Below are 18,074 nucleotides of genomic sequence, written 5' to 3'. Positions count from 1 at the left end.
AATTACTCTGTAATTTATGCTAGGGGACTTAATTTATCACAAGTGAGTCTTGAAGGCCTTGCCTCTCTTGTTGTTGTTTTGTTGTGTTTTTGGTTTTGTTTTTGTTTTCCCCGTTCAAAGAAGGTTCTATTCTTTTCAGTCAATACAACAGAATTCAACACAATTTACATTCAGCACATAATGAATCAGTAACATTTGACATTCAGTGAAGTAATCACTACTGATAATAAATTAGGTAATGACCGTGGTGCACACATGGGTTAACATCGCCAATGCAGGATTTGCCTTCATCTGATCAGAATGTAGACATCATGTGCAGTAATATCATAACCTGCAAGACTGACTCATAGTTTATCTTGACAAGAATGTGAGTTACTGCAAGGGTTTTTCTTTTGTATAAACACCCCCCCCTCTCCTCCTCCCCTCTCCTTTCCCCCCAACCCCTTACACTCTCTAAACCATGACCCGCTCATGTTCCACACCGTCCTATCGCTCTCTCGCTCTCTCTAGGTTTCTTTTTCTTTTTCTTTTTTTCTTTTTTTTATTACTTACAACTGTGTCATCTAGCAAGGCATGGAAAATAGGGTATCCATTTGAACAAAGACATTCTCAGCCCTTTGATTTACCTTCTTCTTCTTCTTCTTCTGCGTTCGATGTTTTGGCTGCGTCAGACTGTCACCCCCGTCGCCACGATGTAGCCCACGGTCTTCTCCAGGTCGTGGCGGTCTCCCCAAAGCTGCGCCTGTAGCTCCGTGCCCCCTGGCCAGGTTTGACGCCGTAGAGCTTCATGGGTTGGGCAGTGTTGGAGGATGTGTTCAGGGGTCTGGGGTCCAGTGCCACATGGACACTCATCAGTGTGGGCGATCTTCATACGGTGAAGGTGACTCAGTAGTCGGCAGTGGCCGGTTCTCAGTCTGAAGAGGACTGTCTGCTGGTGTCTCTGGAGCTGGTGGATTGGATCGACACCACTGTTTGCACCCAGCCGTCTCTTCCACTGGTTCTGGTAACGGTTGTGGATGATGGTCCTGGCCTCTCTGTAGGTCACGGGGTGGCTGAACTGCTTCATTCTGCTGCCTGCCTTGGAGAGAGCATCGGCCTTTTCGTTCCCCATGACCCCACAGTGAGAAGGAACCCACTGAACAGTGATTTGATTTACCGTCATGCAATATATGAGTTAACAAAATTTTATTTGCATATTACAGTCTGTGTGTAAACAGATATTATCAATTACTAACTCTGTCAACAAGTTTATATCCTCTCATACACAAGAAAATACAGTCTTCATGAAATCACTGCATCAAGAATTGGTATGTTTGTGCATACCAGTTTCTTTTGGATTTCTCATTTTCTGTTTTCCTATGTAACATTTGTCGATTTTTTTTTCTGTAACCCTCCAAAAATATTTTCTCTTAAGGATAATTTCAGCAGTTACCAGGTTAATTGAAAAAGAAAACATTTTGTCCCTGTACTTTCTGTCTTTAATGTAATATAGTTCACTGGGTTGAAATTGGATATATTGTTAAATTTTAATCAACAGAATATAGCATTAAAAAGCTGAGAATATACTGCCCCAGCAAAAAAAAAAAAAAAAGATTTATTGGTGGCATGGCAATGAAATAGGCTGTCAGAATTTGTTCCCTTGAACAGGAAAACACTGTCGAAGAATGAAGTACATACTGTCAGAATGGACGATGCATACTGATACTGGCTTGAAATCATTTCATCTCTGCTTGTGATGCCATAAAAAGTCAGATAATTGTGCATCCTGGTCACAAACACTGACTGCCTCATCCGACTTTGCATGGAAATGGTATGGACTAAGTGCCAGTTTGATCAGAAACGTTTGTTTTTTGTTGTTGTCATTTTCATGAGCTATATCGGTCCAGTGTCTGAAGTCTGACAATCAGATGAAACCAGGAGTTAATGTGAGAAGAAGCGGCAAGTGATGGCTGTCAGGGTCACACTCCCTGCTGTCTGTGTGTCAGGGGTTCACTTCACCGTTGTGCATGCCATGACCCTGACCACAGCAGTCACTGCTTCCTGGCCTTTAGCAACCAAGTGGCCATTAAACCACCACACCACAGCCACCACTGTGACTGCTTTCTCTCTCTCTCTCCCTGCTCTCTCCTTGTCTGTCTGTCTGTCTGTCTGTCTGTCAGTATATAGGTGCGTGGAGTGTCTGCCACACTTTTTACTGAGGAAGATTTTGAGGATGTGTTATGTGAATGAAAGAAGTTCAAGGATTTGTTAAGTGTGAATGAAAGACTTTTGCATATCATGTGTTTGACCTTTTTCTTTTCTTTTTTCTTTTTCTTTTTCTTTCTTCTGTCTGTTTCTTTCAGAAGATCAGAAGGCTCATCGGTACAGGTGTGAGGTTTTCTTTCAACAAATCCTGATGAGTCCTTTTTTTTCTTTTTTTTATTGTTGTTGTTGAAAAAGATGTGTGCTGTGCTAATTATCTTGACCAAACCTCCCAGCTTTTAAAGGCCTACTTGAAAGTTTTTTTTGTTGAGCTGAGGGCAGCCACTGGCCACTGTAGTGAACTGGTGGTCACATACATGCAGGGTAATGAAGCAGTCAGGGCATGAAAGAGAGGAGGAGAGTTAAGCTGACGGACAGAACAGAAGAAGGGCTTCTTGCTGTGTTGTGGGGCTGTTGACAAAGTTCACCTCCCACCGAGTCAAGCTGTACATGTAGTAGTGGTGACATCTGGAGTGACCTGTGTCCAGTCAGTCGTTCACACACACATACACACACACACACACGAAAAGAGTTGCACAGCCCATGCTTACTTACTGCCTTGTCTCCCAGCAGTCACTTTTTGGGCCATCCATAGATTGGGGGGGTGGGGGGGGGGGGGGGGGGGGGGGTGTCATGGGAGCATACTTACAAGACTAAGATTTGTCTTGCTGATAAAGATTGATGGGGTGGCTGTCATGCTTGGATCAGTCTTGTGTGACATACTCCAACATAAATGTCTCTCCCTCCACCCCTTCCTCAGAAGAAAGCTTAGCTTAGGGCAGGCGGGCGCCCCCCCCCCCCCCCCTTTTTTTTTTTTCTCTGTGAGAGAGAGAGAGAGAGAACAGGACAGGACAAGCATGGTTGGAAGGTTTGGGGAGGCAATCAGTCACACTTGACTGCCCCCTCTGTTTCCCTTCAGGAGTTCCTTTTTGGTGTGTGGTGGGGGCAAGCAGGGGGCATTTGGGAGGGGTGTGTGTTGGGGGGGGGAGGGTGCGGATGTGGGGGGGGGGGGGAGGGGGGTGGCGGGATGGTCTGACTGCTCATGTTTCACCTTCACTTTTGGCCTGTTCAGTACCAACCAACCTGTTTTCTGCTGTGGCTTTGAGGTGTGGGGTTGTATTGTTTTTGTGGTGGTGGGGGGTCATGGATGGTGTGGTAGAGTGGAGTAGGGGTGTGAGGAGAATAGTGTGTGTGTGTGTGTGTGTGTGTGTGTGCGTGTGTGTGATGGAGAAGCTTCAGTGTCTGTCTGCACAGCTGGGAGAATTATGAGTTTGGAGAAGCGACAGGATGTCGTGCAGGATGTGAACGAGTTTTGTGTGTCGGTGGTGGTGGTGGTGGTGGGCATTTGTCAACAAAAAAGTACAAACTTTTGTGCAGATCTCAGGTTTGTTGGTGTGGTGCTTTTTGTTGGTTGGGATGGTTTGGGGGGGAGTGAAGGGGTGGGAGCTGGGAGTGGGAGGGTGTTCTTCTGATGATAGTGTTGTTTTATTGGGTTTTTTTGGGGGGATTCTCTCTCTCTCTCTCTCTCTCTCTCTCTCTCTGTATGTTACCTTGTACATTCAAGTTGTGCTTATTGATGTCGTCCAAAAGGCAAAATGATGTATGGAATTTGTCCATTTTCCTGCACAAAGCGTTTAAATTTAGAAAAATTGTAACCTCATAATGTGTTTTGCAAATGTATCTGTGTTTCATGTGATTTCACGTGATTTTGGTTTTCTCGTGTTTATTCAAACAAATGTGACGTAACAAATGTTGTTTGTGTACCCCTTCATCGGGGCTATGGCCTGATGAATAAATCATCCGTATCCGTATCCGTATCTCTCTGTATGTTTGTGGTTGAACATCTCTGGAACAAGGGAAACCATTTAGTTTGTGAGTTACAAAGACAGGTGGACAGATGCACACAAACATGTATGCATGTGCACACACACACACACACACACACACACACACACACACACACACATATGCACATGCACACTAAAATACTAGAAGCTTAAGTTCTTAGTTCTACATTGTTAAATCAACAATTTCATTGCCTTCGTTTTTGTCAGGTAATGAAAATACCATGCAATATATTTCTATTATTAGTAGTAGTAGTATTATGTGTCAGTTTTTTCTGTTATAAGTATCAGTCAAAGAGCTATATGAATTCCAGTTTCTCTTGTTATGCTAAAGACTTGCATGGTTGGTTATCCAGAACATTCTGTCAATACATGTGGATTAAAGCATGTGTCATTATGCTGCCACATACATGATAAACCCTGGTCACCACCACTACATGGGAAGGGTGAAGGAGGTGCAGGAGAGAATGGAATCCTCATGGAAGAGGTACACTGACACAAAGCCAGTATGAAGGGTGGAGGAGGTGCAGGAGAGAATGGAATCCTCATGGAAGAGGTACACTGACACAAAGCCAGTATGAAGGGTGGAGGAGGTGCAGGAGAGAATGGAATCCTCATGGAAGAGGTACACTGACACAAAGCCAGTATGATTGTCAGTGAGGGGGGTGGGGGTGGGGAGTACCTAACTAGTTATGAACTTTGGGCCAGTAGCAGAGTGAGAGCTGTAATATCGATGGTTTCTCCATTGTAATAGGAATAGCTTAGTCTTTTGTGAAGGACTATGACTCTCAAACTAGGAGGCAAAATTGCACTGGTTCTTAGTTCTGCAGCCTTGGGGGCTAGTTGGCCTTTGGGAACCGTCCTGCTGCCGATTGTCCTAAAACCCTCTTGGCCGATAGAGTGGGGATGTAACTTGGGCATGACACTCTCCATAATAATCAAATTCTAACCCAGATAGTCGGGACAGCAGTTGCCTCCTCTGCTGTTCTAATGCACATAGTCGGATACAGCTGACTGTCATCATATGAACAGACGCGAGTTCCAGTGTTGTTCTAGTTGGTGGTGTTTTTTGTTTGTTTTGTTTTGTTTTTGTATGTGTGTGTGTGTTTGTGTTTTTTGTATAAAGTGTTGTTAATAGTCTTGTAGGTAAGGCTGATTGCTGTGTAGACATTGTGATTAGTCCCCATGTGCTCTTGTAAGGACTGGAGTTTTGGAACCAAAGCATTGAAGACAGATAAAGGGGAACATCACGGCAGAGATGCTGTGGGGAAGTTTTGCATTGGTGCACATTGACCTTATACAACAGAATGTGTAACAAGTGATTTTAGTGTGTACCCAGATGTGTTCATATTTGCAGATTGATAGACCCATGACTTAGATGTTTGTTTTTCCAGGGTTCATACAGTCATGAAAGACTGGAAAAGTCTTGTGAAAAAAAAAGTGAGAAAAACATATCCAGGGATATATATTTTTTAAAAAATTAAAAAAGTCTTGGAAAATATGTTTTACCATTTAGGATATGGAAAAGTCTTAGAATTTTTGTAAAACTCTATGACCAGTACTATTCAACAAAGAGCTAAATGCACGGGGGGGAGGATTTAAAAAAAGGAAAGGAAAATGTGATGAAATTTGAATTTTGATACTGAAATATCTGCTGACCTAATTTTTCAGCAGTGTAGCAGACACTTTTTTTTTTTAATTCAGTTTAGTGAAGAAAATTTTTAGTCTAGTCTGAAAAAAAAGGGAATTTTGTTTGATTGTTCATATCTGTGGGAACCTTGAGTTTATGTTCTTTGTGTCAGCTTGCCAGGGTTCTTGTGTCCCTCAGGTCTTTCACAACTGCCTGAAAAGCTCTTCGTCTGTTCTCATTTTGTGTGTGTGTGTGTGTTGTAGAATGTACTGTCAGCTTAGTAACTAGCTAGGTATACTGTATCTCTACATGTCACTGTGCTTTTTTTGACTTCATGTAATTCACATTTCTGCCAGCTTGACAACCTCCAGCTTCAGTTTGCGTTTTACAATAGTGCTGAGTGATGCACACATGTACCAAGCAGGGAGCTTGTGGTGTTTGCACTGTAAAGTTAAACATACATTTATATGCATGCTTTAACTCCTTCCATACAAACGACAAAATCAGCAAAGACAACGTCGAGCGTTTCTCCGTTGCTGACGTCACTGAAATGTTAGTAACAGAATGTTCTAAGGTTGAAGAGGTGGATGAAGACCAAGAACACCAGGATTCCTAACATGTGACAAAAAGCTACGGGTCGGATCATTCAGACACCACATCTACCACTGTGGAGGGGAAAGAAATGGAGATAACTGGGCAAGGGAGTTAAATACAACACACAAAACACAAACAAGCACACACACACACACACACACACACACACACACACACAAGCATGCAAACGTGCGCACATGTATACAACCAACCAAGCAGAGAAGTTCAAGAAGAAGCCACTTATTGTGTCTTTTTTTTTTTTCGTTTCAGAACACGGATGTCTCGGTGGACTTGCCAGCCACTCTGCTGCAAGATGCCGGCGTTCTGGATGAGAATGACACCAGCGTGTTCATCACGGTGTTCCGCAACGGCCGGCTGTTCCCCACCACGGCCACCCAGCACGCTGACCCCAAGCTGGCGCACGGCAACTGGACTGTGGCGACCAGTGTGGTCAGCGTGTCTGTAGGTCAGTACCGCACTGCCTGAGAGAGGGGAATCGGCTCTCTGTGTGTGAATGTGTGTGTATGTGTGTAGGAGTGATGTGTAATATGCATCTCTTGTGTGTGTGATGTGTAATGTGTATATATATGTATGTATGTATGTTGTACCCGTGTGTGTGTGTGTGTGTGGATGTTTGTGTGTGTGTAGGTAGGTGTGATTGTGTGTGGGTGTGTGGGTGTGTGTGTGTAGAAGTGCGTATGTGTGTAGGAGTGATGTGTAATGTGTATCTCTTGTGTGTGTGATTTATGTAATAAGTATATATATATGTGTGTATGTGTGCAAGGTGTTTCCGTGTGTGTGTGTGTGTGCGTGTGTGTAGGAGTGATGTGTAATGTGTATCTCTTGTGTGTGTGATGTGTATAATATGTATATATATTTGTGGGTATGGTGTATCCCTGTGTATGTGTGTGTGTGTGTTTAGGAGTGATCTGCAATGTGTATCTCTTTGTGTGTGTGTGATGTGTAACGTGTATATATACAGTGTGTGTGGGTGAGGTGTATCCCTGCGCGCGCATGTGTGTGTGAAGTGTTCCCCTTTGTGTGTGTGTGTGTGTGTGTGTGTGTGGTTGTAATGTGTACGTCTGTGTGTTTGTGTGATGTGTACCTCTTGTATGTGGGAGTGATGTGTACTGTGTACCTCAAAGTGTGTGTGTATGAGTGAAGTGTAATTTTTTTGTACCTCTGTGTGTGTGATGTGTAGTATGTATCTGTGTGTGTGATGTGTAATGTGTACAGCTCTGTGTAGGAGTGATTTATCATTTGTACCTCTGTGCGTGTGTAGGAGTGATGTGTAATGTGTATCTGTATGTGTGTGTGTGTGTGTGTAGGTCTGATGTGTAATATGTACCAGTGTGTGTGTGTGTAGGTCTGATGTGTAATATGTACCAGTGTGTGTGTGTGTGTGTAGGACTGATGTGTAATATGTACCAGTGTGTGTGTGTAGGACTGATGTGTAATATGTACCAGTGTGTGTGTGTGTGTGTAGGACTGATGTGTAATATGTACCAGTGTGTGTGTGTGTGTGTGTGTTTGTGTGCAGGACTGATGTGTAATATGTACAGTACAGGGTGTTTGATTGTTGTTGTTGTTTTCCCCAGGACACCCTGTTCCCAACCTGACACAACCAGTGGTGTTGGTGCTGCGGACAGGCAACAGGCACCGGCCCATCTCTGCTGCCTACTGGGACTTCACTGCCAATGGTGAGTGTGTGTCAGTCTCAGAGGTACCAGTTGTTACGATTTCGCCGTATTTTGTTACACTTGATCGCAGTCTGTTCAGACATTATGCCAACGTCGAAATTGAATCCACGAGTTCATTTTCAGCTGAATAGCATGGTCACATGTTTTCCTGTCATAACATTATCACCTACGCTATAAACCTATCGATCATGAGGCCAAGGCAGTCACTACTAACCTTGGTCTCACATGATGATGCTTAGCTAATCGCGTGCGTGTTTACATTAAAACAGCATTGAGTGGACCAGTCAGTTTAATTGTAGCAGTTACACAGTGCTGCAGGTTGGCCCAAGTAACTGTATGCCTTGTAGATGAAACGTACGTTTGCTGATCTGGCTCGGAGTCCGAGTGTTCCTACCAGGTTGAAAATGTTCCTTCCAAATTTCCTGATTGTTGCTACAAACACTTGACAGGGATAGGCATCTCTGAAGTTTGTTGAGGAAAGGTGAGAATGATGTAGTTCAGTGCTACCCACTGACAAAGAGATTTGATTAACATTTCACCCCATTTCGACAGGTGTAGTAGCAGGGTGGTTAAGAGCGCTGGTTTCTCACCTGAGTAACCTGAGTTCGAACCCCAGTTTCAGGGCACATTGTGGGTTAATAAGGGTGGAGATTTTTTTTTTTTAAATCTCCCAGGTCGACATATATGCAAACCTGACACATGTGGAAGATCAAATACAAGATCAAGATCAAGATCCTATTATCCTTCTAAGTTTTCTGTGGGTTATGGAAACAAGGACATACCCAGCATGCACACCCTAGAAAATGGAGTGTGGCTGCCTACATGGCAGGGTAAAAAAACAGTCATATATGTAAAAGCTCTGTCACACATAAGAATGAACATGCAGCTCACAAACAGTGCACACAAGAAGTAGAAAACAGACCCCTGGGGGGGCAAAAATTTCAGAAAGCAACCCAATTAGAACACAACTAGGTTTATCATACAGTGTGCACCAGTTAAATTCAAACAAGGGGTAACATTTTTCCATTTGCCTGGTGGTGGTGGTGATGATGTTGATGATGAAAATGAAGATGATGATAACTCTGTTTATCAGATGGACTTGGAGACTGGCGAACAGACGGCTGTGAAATCATTGAGCGAAAAGGCAATCACACACTGGTGCACGCCTACCATCTGTCCTACTTTGCTATTATTGAGGTAAGTGGTACTGTTACTTTTCACAAGTTTGGGATTATATATATATATATATATATATATATATATATATATATATATATATATATATATATATATATAATATATATATATATATGTGTGTGTGTGTGTGTGTAAGAAATATGCAAGTATGTATTATTTTGTGTATGTGTAATGTGTTTGTTTTTTCTTACTCTTTTCTCCCTTCAGTATCTTGAATGTATTAAAGAAAGTTTTAGACAGTGTGATTATGTGCACAGTGGATGTGAATATGAAATTATGTCTTCTCACTTCTGTGTGTCTGTTTCTCTCTCTCTCTCTCTCTCTCTCTCCCTTTCTCTCTCTCTCTGTTTCTCTCTCCCTTTCTCTCTTTGTCTCCCTCTCTCTTTTTATGACAATAACATTTATGTTTGTTGTCCACCTGCTACTGTAGTAAAAGGAATGATACTGATATAACGATTATTTACTTTATGATGCAGCAGTAAGTTTCCTTAACCATGGCAAACTTACCCAGTTTTTGGCCAGTGTAGTGGTTCTGCAGACTGAGTGGCTGACACTCGATACCAAGTTACAGTTCAGTACAGATCAGTCTTCTGACTTCTTCTTCTGCATTCACTCGTATGCACACGAGTGGGCTTTTACATGTATGACCGTTTTTACCCCGCCATGTAGGCAGCCATACTCCGTTTTCGGGGGTGTGCATGCTGGGTATGTTCTTGTTTCCATAACCCACCGAACGCTGACATGGATTACAAGATCTTTAACGTGCGTATTTGATCTTCTTCTTGCATATACACACGAAGGGGGTTCAGGCACTAGCAGGTCTGCACATATGTTGACCTGGGAGATCATAAAAATCTCCACCCTTTACCCACTAGGCGCCGTCACCGTGATTCGAACCCGGGTTCCTCAGATTGAAAGTCCAACGCTTTAACCACTCGGCTATTGCGCCCGTCTTATGGATCAGTCGAACAAAGAGTCTTGATTTCATAAATTGAAGTGAACATTACATCTCTCATTTAACATTGCATTTAAGATTTTGGAGGTGTGTGGAGGATATTTTATGATAATAATATGATAATGATATGATTGTTTTTAGTTTTGTTGTTATACAGAAGGAATTACACAATAGCCAAGAAGGCTTTGCCTTCTGTTAACGTTATGTTGAAAGACCAGAAAGTTTTGAAATATGCATTGGCAAGAGAGATCACAAGTAGTGTTCTTTGCTTCCAATTTTTAACATCAGGTGACATTTCTGTTTTGTTTGTTTATTTTCCACAGGATGTGTCGGAAAAGCCGTCAGTGGTTGTGATGGAGCCAGTGATCTATGTGGGCAGCTGTATCTGTATCCTGTGCATGCTTGTGGTCTTCATCACCTATGTCTCCAGCTTCAGGTTCGTCTGTTGTTTTATTTATATGTACGCCTATATAGCGCCTGTCCTCGGGTCAGAGGCCAGGCTCTAAGGGCTTTACAAACATGGCATTATTTGCGCAACAGGCTGCCTACCTTGGTAGAGCCAACTGACAGCTGCCTGTGGGCACTGATCATTTGTTTCATGTGTTATTCAGTCAGGTTTTAGTCACGCACACACATACACATACACACACGTGCACACACACACACACACACACACACACACTGTCCAGACATGTAACATTTTATGTGTATGATCGTTTTGTTTATTTACCCAGCCATGTGTCAGGCAGGCATACTCTGTTTTCAGGCGTGGGCATGCTGGGTACGTTCTTGTTTCCATTATCCACCATACCAGCATGGATTACAGGATCTTTGACATGTGTATTTGATCTTCAGCTTCCCTCTAGACATGAAGGGGGTTCAGGCACTGTAGCAGGTCTGCACACCTGTTGACCTGGGAGGTCGGAAAAATGCCCTTTGTTGGTTGTCTGGGCTGTCAGCAGCATGCTCTGTTTTCAGTCTGTGGGTTGGGTTTGTATCGTCGCTGTTCAGTGGGTGCACTCTTTTAGATCTTCAGCTTGTGCAAACCCGGGGTTCACTGCCTTTTTCAGTCCCTCACAGTCCCTCACACACATCCCTGAAAACAGATCTAAAAATGTTCCTTTCTATGCAGTCTGTATGTAAATGAGGCATTTCATTCCATATCTGTATTATATGGATTCATGTCTGTTTCTTCCATGTGTGTGTGTGTGTGTGAGAGAGAGAGAGAGAGATTATGTGTTTTGTCTGTGTTATTGTAAGGTGCTAAGAGAGGTTTGAAAGTGCTCTACAAATTTGTATTCATGTGTATGTGCACATTTTGATGGCTCTAGATCTACATTCGCCTGTACGTCATGCTGACACAAGGCATTAGGTGACTCCGCTTTGTGTACAGTACAGAAACAATAAACACACGAATGTATGCATGTGCGCAATGCGCACACACACACACACACACACACACACACACACTCACTCTCCCCCCACCCCCCAGCCCTCCCCCCAACTCACACACACACACACACACACACACACACACACACACGCACAACACTAGCAATAACAATCAACTAACCAACCCCCCCCCCTCCCCCCCTTCCCCCACTCCAAACAACAGGGTGATCCTGTGCCCGAAGAAGCTGAAGCACTCGGTGATCAACCTGTGCCTGGCGGTGATGCTGATGCTGCTGGGCTTCGTGGTGGGCATCAACCGCACAGACATGGCCGTGCCCTGCCAGGTGACCGGCATCTGCCTGCACTACTTCACCCTGGCTGCCACCTTCTGGATCACCATCACTGCCAAGTAAGTGGGGGGGGGGGGGGACAGGTGTTGTCAATGGGTGCTTGTGGAGTCCGTAAGTTTCAGTCGATTTTTTGGGAAGGGTTGAACACAGAAGACAATACAGCAGTGGTGTTGAAAGTGTGCGTTATTGTGTTGTATCACTCTTGTCACGACAGATTTGTCTGTGTACAGTTCGGGCTTCTCTTCCTACCAGGAAGAGTGTGTAACTACACTGCAGCACCAACCTTTTTTCCCCTGCCAGCAAGTGCATTTGCTTTCCTTTCAAAGTGGATTTTTTTTTTTTTTTTTTTTTTTTTTAACAGAATTTTGCAAGGGACAAGGGTTGTTTTTTTTTTCTTTTTCTGTTGGTTCTTTTAGATATGTTAAATGAATTCTACACCTCGGGACCTCATTTAATCATCTCATCCTGATGACTAAGAGTCCAGACCACCACTTTAGGACCAGTGAAGGGGGAGATAATACTGGTGAGTGTGAGGCTGGATCCTGTGCAGTCAGTTCCCCTTCCTTCCTCGGTGGATGTGTAATCACTGGGCCAGCTTTGCAGACAAGGACACTGACAGGGATGGTTTAGTCATCGAAGTGTGGAAAAGTCTTGCAGGAAAAAAAAATGAGAGATCCATTTCACTGGGGAAGAAAAGTCTTGGAACAGTATGAAGGGGGGCTATGAACGGCAGCAGCTGCTTTTGATTTTTCTGCTTATGAGGAGTATTGTTTTTTGGGGTTTTTTGTGCATAGGAATGGAATTAGACCCCAGCCGCTGTTTGCACCAGTGGGTCGGTGTAAGTGCCAGTGTGTTCTTCCTCTTGTTCCGGTGATGTCCAGCTGCCAACCTCGGCAATTACTGACATTTGGTGAAGCTGTGCACTGCGTTGGTATCAGACGAAGAGAGAGAGAGAGGTTGTTGGTAGAATGGAGGGGGGGGGGGGGGGGGCTAGTTGTGCTAATTTACAGTATACAGCTGTATGCAGAGCTGCATCACAGCTGTTAGGTCTTGTCCCACCAGCAGGCTGGAGGCAAGTGGTGCCCCAGGGCACCCTAGTGGTGCGCCAGGCCTGCAAAGTGGCGTATCAAGTTTGAGGGGGGTTGGGGGGGGGGGGGGGTGAATAGTCTGCTGCTTGGACACCCTCCGGCGGAAGATGCCCTGGGTTGGGGACTGGACTGTTTCAGGGGGCAGGGTGTTCCAGTTGAGGATCATTCTTTAAGGTCTTGAAAAGGTCTTGGGGGGGGGGGGGGGGGGGTAAAAATTGTAACAAAACCCTTCAATGAAAAACTGTTTTTTCTGGGAGTGCCGTGTGACAGTCCCACAGTGATAGCTAGCTGGGCTAAAAGCAACATGACATGACTTGATTTGAGCTTCTTGGAGAAGAGGGAGCATTTGTGCAGGGAGGGAGGGTAGCAAGGGATGGAACTGGGAGGGCTTGGGTTAAGGGGTGAGGTGCAGAAAGGTTTTAAAGTTTTGTGTGTGTAATTTGTAAAAAAAAAAAAATAAATAAATAAATAAATAACTGAAAAAATCTTGACCCAAGTTTGTAACATTTTTTAATGAGGGCTTTCTTTACTGAAAAAAAAAAATGTTGGTGATCAATGAAGCACGCACATAGTGATGTACACACACACACACACACACACACACACACACACACACGCATGCATGCACAAATTTAGCCCTTAAACTAAAGATTTTCGCAAGCAGCGTACCTGAAACAAGACTCTTCTGTTCCACCCCACCTCCCCCAACCCCCTCACAGCAACATGTACAAGAAGTTCACCAAGGCGGACCAGCCCCCTTCCCCTCCCCCGGAGCCGGTGTCGATGCCGCTACCCCCCAAGCCCATCCTGCGCTTCTACTTCCTGGGCTGGGGCGTGCCCATCATCATCTGTGGCATCACTGCCGCTGTCAACCTCAACCACTACCTGGGCCTGGAATAGTGAGTTCTGGCTGTTGTGTTGTAGTGTTTTATTGATTTATGTATTTGTTTAGTGATTTATTCATTTATTTGTATGTTTGTTTTTTTTTACCAATATCATCTGCGGCATCACCACCGCTGTCAACCTCAACCAGTACCTGGGCCTGGAATAGTGAGTTCTTATGTTGGGTTATTGTTTTTTGTTGTTGTTTTTTTTTGTTTTTTAATTTTCTTATTTGTTTATTTATTTATTTGTTTGTTTATTTTTTTACCAGTTCAAAAATATATGTTTGTGTGAACACATGCACAGTGTAGCATCAGAAGGGGAGGAAAAATAATTGTGAAGAAAAGAGAAAAAGAAAAGAAGAAAAGATATTAGACACAGACAGACCGATGGACGGATGGACACACACACACACACACACACACGGAGATCATCAAATAAATCAAAAGAGTGGTCAGATTGGGAAAATTATATGTTGATGTGTAGTCTTCGAATTATGATGTTGAGATACTCATATGCACTTAGAAAAAAACAAAAAAAAGAAGAGGGGCAAGGCCTTCGAGACTCATTTGTGATACACACTTTATCCCTTCAAACAATATATATGTATATATACACACAGACAAACATATACACAGATACTTACGGTTACAGATAGATAGATAAATCTGCTGTACAATTACATCAATTACATTACATTTGATTTCTTTTGCAGTTTTTTCCCTTGGGATTTCTTTCTTCTCCTGCTCTGTTTATCCACTTTGAAATATTCATGTGCAGTAAACCTGTCGATGGTGTCATGTTAGTGTCAATGTATTTCTTTTCTTTTCATTGCGAATAAGAAATAAGTTGACATGCTCTCTTTAAACCCAAGCAAATGTTCATTTGCCTGGAACATAATCAAATAACTTCAGGATGCAGAGCCACAGTGAAACGACAATTCAAGAACTGAAATAACAGCATAATCCGGAAAACTTCCTGCCTGGCATTGGTATAAGTGTAAAGTTGTTTTTTTCTTTCAGTATGCCTAATCCGACAAAGTATTTCCAGAGATAATGAATTTGTTTACCATGGACACGCATGCATGCATGCACACAACACACACTCACACACATGCACACACACGCGCGCGCGCACACACACATGCTGTCCCGCAGTCTTCTCAGTTTTTCTTTCTGCTTTCGGTAGAAGATGATATAAGCGCGTATGCTTTCATTCATGTCAGCACACACATACACACTCATTGAATGGGTTTGGGTATGAAGTCTTGTTATTTTTCAGTTGCTTTCTGGCCTAGGAGCCAACATACACACTCATGTAATGGATTTGGAAATTACTTAACACTCCAAAAAAATTTTTTCAGTTGCTTCTTGGCCTGGGAGCCGAGCCTCGGCGCTTTCTACGCACCCATGGGCCTCCTGATCATCCTGAACCTCATCTTCTTCATGCGGATCTCCTGCGTGGTGCACACCCAGTCGGCTGCAGTTCTCAACGACTCGGATGAAACAGAGGAGGTGCACACCAATGAGATAGAGCTGGTCCCCAGCCAGGCGGACACCAACCTGGAGGTGCAGAGTGTGACACAGCACGACCTCGACTCCCACCGCCGGAGCCGCAATGTCAGCATCAATGGGAGCGGCGGTGTTCGGAGGAGCGGTGTTGGAGGGGGGAGCATCCGCACAGGGGGGGATGATGATGATGATGACGATAGTCGGTCGACAGTCAGTTTACCAGACGCCGAGCGTCGCCCCATCACCCAGCTGAGGGCGCTGGTGGCCACGCTGTTCCTGTACATAGTGATGTGGGTGTGTGGCGCGCTGGCCATCGCACGGCCTTTCCATGCCATCATCCCCTACCAGGAACTCATCTTCAGCTACTTGTACGGTCTGGTGAGCGCAGTCTTCGGTATCTTCATGGTCAGCTATTTCTGCTTCACGCGCAATGATGCCAGCGTCCGTTGGAAGAGCTGGTTCGGGTTTGGTCCCCCAGCCACTTACTCTGGCCCCGTGGCAGCCACAGAGCAGCCAGCCCAAACGTCGGAGCCCTCCACCCCGACAGCCCAACCCAACGGCACAGTGGTGAAGTCCAACAGCAACATGGACGTGTCGGTGTACTCACAGAAGTCGTCCAACATCACCAAGGCCTGCAACATGAAGAACAACGTCAACAAGCAGACCAACAACAGCAACATCAACCTGGTGTCTCTGCCGGCGTCTTCACTGACAGAGGTGTCGGTCACCTCTGCCCAGGAGAACGTGCCCAACTTCTACAACCCCAGACAGAACGGGGCCGCCCGCAAGTTCTGGCAGAAGAACCGTCAGCAGAAGGTGATGAACAAAGATGTGAACAAAGACATCAACGCCAGTCTGACGGACAACCTGTCGGGGACGGAGAACGGCCATCAGATGAGCCAGGGCACAGGGAGCGAGGCCAACACTCATCTCAGTATAGAGATTCAGATTCAGCCCAAGGACAGGGGCAGTGGCAAGAATCTGTCCGGTGGGGGTTACGACAACACGAGTTCCTCCTCCAACCTGAACCGTCAGAATCATGTTCAAGCCCCCAGCAGCGCTGGGGGACCTCTCCCCTCGTACTCCCCCCACATGAACAACACCACCACAGCGGCCCTCATATCTGCCCACGCCCACTCCCCTCTGGGCTACAAGTCTGATGGCGGGGTCTACGGTCGGCACTGCCCCAGTCCCTCCCGCTCTCACGTGTCACCTGCAGGGTCTCAGCACTGCGTGACGTCGCAGCACGCAACGCCCCCACAGCAACCTCAGCTACCTCATCACCAGCGGACAGCCAGCTCCTGTTCGTTGGGCGCCCATCCCAGCGCCTTCACGCCCGTGCAGCCCCGCAACAACAACACGCTGCCCCGCCAGGGCAAGCCAGACTCCACACCCCCTCCACCCACCTCCACCACCACCACCAACATGCTCTCCAACCCTCCGTCGGAAGGGGGCGTGTACCCTGCGGAGACGTGTGGTGTGTTTGTGGACGGGCCGGCGGGGGTGCCTCCAGGCCCCATGGTGCAGGGGGCCGGACAGTACATGGGCCCCCAGGCCCCGTCGCCGTTCACAGGGTACGAACCTTGCATGCACACAAACTACCTCCCGCCTCAGATGTGCAATATCCCCGTCAGTCATGCCTACCCCCATTTCGGCCCCTCTCACCACGCTCTGGCTCGCTCCATCAGCCCTGTGGTGAGTGGGATACAGGGGGTCATGTACTACCCCCACCCCCACCCTCTCCACAGCCCCGCCCACAGCCACCACGGCCCCCCCCAGCCCATCTCCGGGGACAGTTCTGATGCAAGCAGTCGGCATCGCCGCCACTCCCGCTACAGCAACAACAGCAATAACCTGCACCGCACCACCAGCGGGGCGGGCAACAACAACAACAGCAATGGTGGGGTGGGCGTGGGTGCTGGCCTGGGAGGAGGAGGAGGAGGGGGGAGTGGCTCCAAGAGTCCCGTGGTCTCAGATATCACGGCCACCCCTTCCTCCCACGACGGGCGGATTGGGCCCCAGGACTCTGACTCGCAGTCCCAGGCCAAAAAGGCTCGCTCCATAGACTCTGACCACCACTCAGACCCCACCCACCGGAAAAAGCATCGAACTCGGGACAAGTACGGGCGCCGCCACGGGCAAGGCGGGATGACCAAGCAGCGCTCCCTGGGCTGGGAGGAGCAGTTTAAGAACCGCCCGGCCAAGGTGGCGTATGCGTATGTCAATCACAACTACAGGGACAAAGTGATGACTAAACTGATCAAGCAGGCCAGCGAGAGTGACGAGCTGGCCAAAAAGGCGTTCTGGTTGCCTCGCTCGTTGAGCGAGTACGACCGCCTGACGCAGATGGGCTTCTGCAACCTGGTGGAGGACACCTCGTCCAGTTCAGAGGAGGACAGCTTTGACAATGTGTGGCTGCCACAGACAAACAACAACTTGGATCTGTTCAAGAAAGAAACCAGCGTTTAATTCATTAAATGCAAAACATAATGATTATGATGATGATGATGATTTTTTTTTTTTTTTTTTTTTTTTTTTTTTTTGTGATTGGAACATTTATTCTGTTGCGTATAATTGTGTATGGCCCTATCATTATTATTATTATTATTGACGTTTTGATGCACATATATGTACAGGCAGTAGACGAGAGAGAGAGAGAGAGAGTGAGTGAGTGAGAGAAACAGAGAGAG

The 18,074-nt window shown here is 45.8% G+C and overlaps 1 protein-coding gene across 1 annotated transcript in view; it reads left to right on the top strand.

Moving 5' to 3' along the window:
- Positions 1–17,853, top strand: part of LOC143279512 (adhesion G protein-coupled receptor A2-like) — an 83,038-nt gene extending 65,185 nt beyond the window's left edge. The window contains exons 12-18 of the mRNA XM_076583565.1: positions 6,580–6,775; positions 7,908–8,009; positions 9,103–9,206; positions 10,485–10,597; positions 11,777–11,962; positions 13,711–13,890; positions 15,237–17,853. Coding sequence (XP_076439680.1) covers positions 6,580–6,775; positions 7,908–8,009; positions 9,103–9,206; positions 10,485–10,597; positions 11,777–11,962; positions 13,711–13,890; positions 15,237–17,853 — 3,498 coding nt within the window. The remainder of the gene's footprint in view (positions 1–6,579; positions 6,776–7,907; positions 8,010–9,102; positions 9,207–10,484; positions 10,598–11,776; positions 11,963–13,710; positions 13,891–15,236) is intronic.
- The last annotated feature ends 221 nt before the right edge of the window (positions 17,854–18,074 follow it).

The sequence above is a fragment of the Babylonia areolata genome, chromosome 2, assembly GCF_041734735.1.
Source record: "Babylonia areolata isolate BAREFJ2019XMU chromosome 2, ASM4173473v1, whole genome shotgun sequence".
Lineage (NCBI taxonomy): Eukaryota > Metazoa > Mollusca > Gastropoda > Neogastropoda > Buccinidae > Babylonia > Babylonia areolata.
The sequence above is the reverse complement of the archived record's forward strand: the minus strand, read 5'-3'. Positions and strand labels throughout refer to the sequence as shown.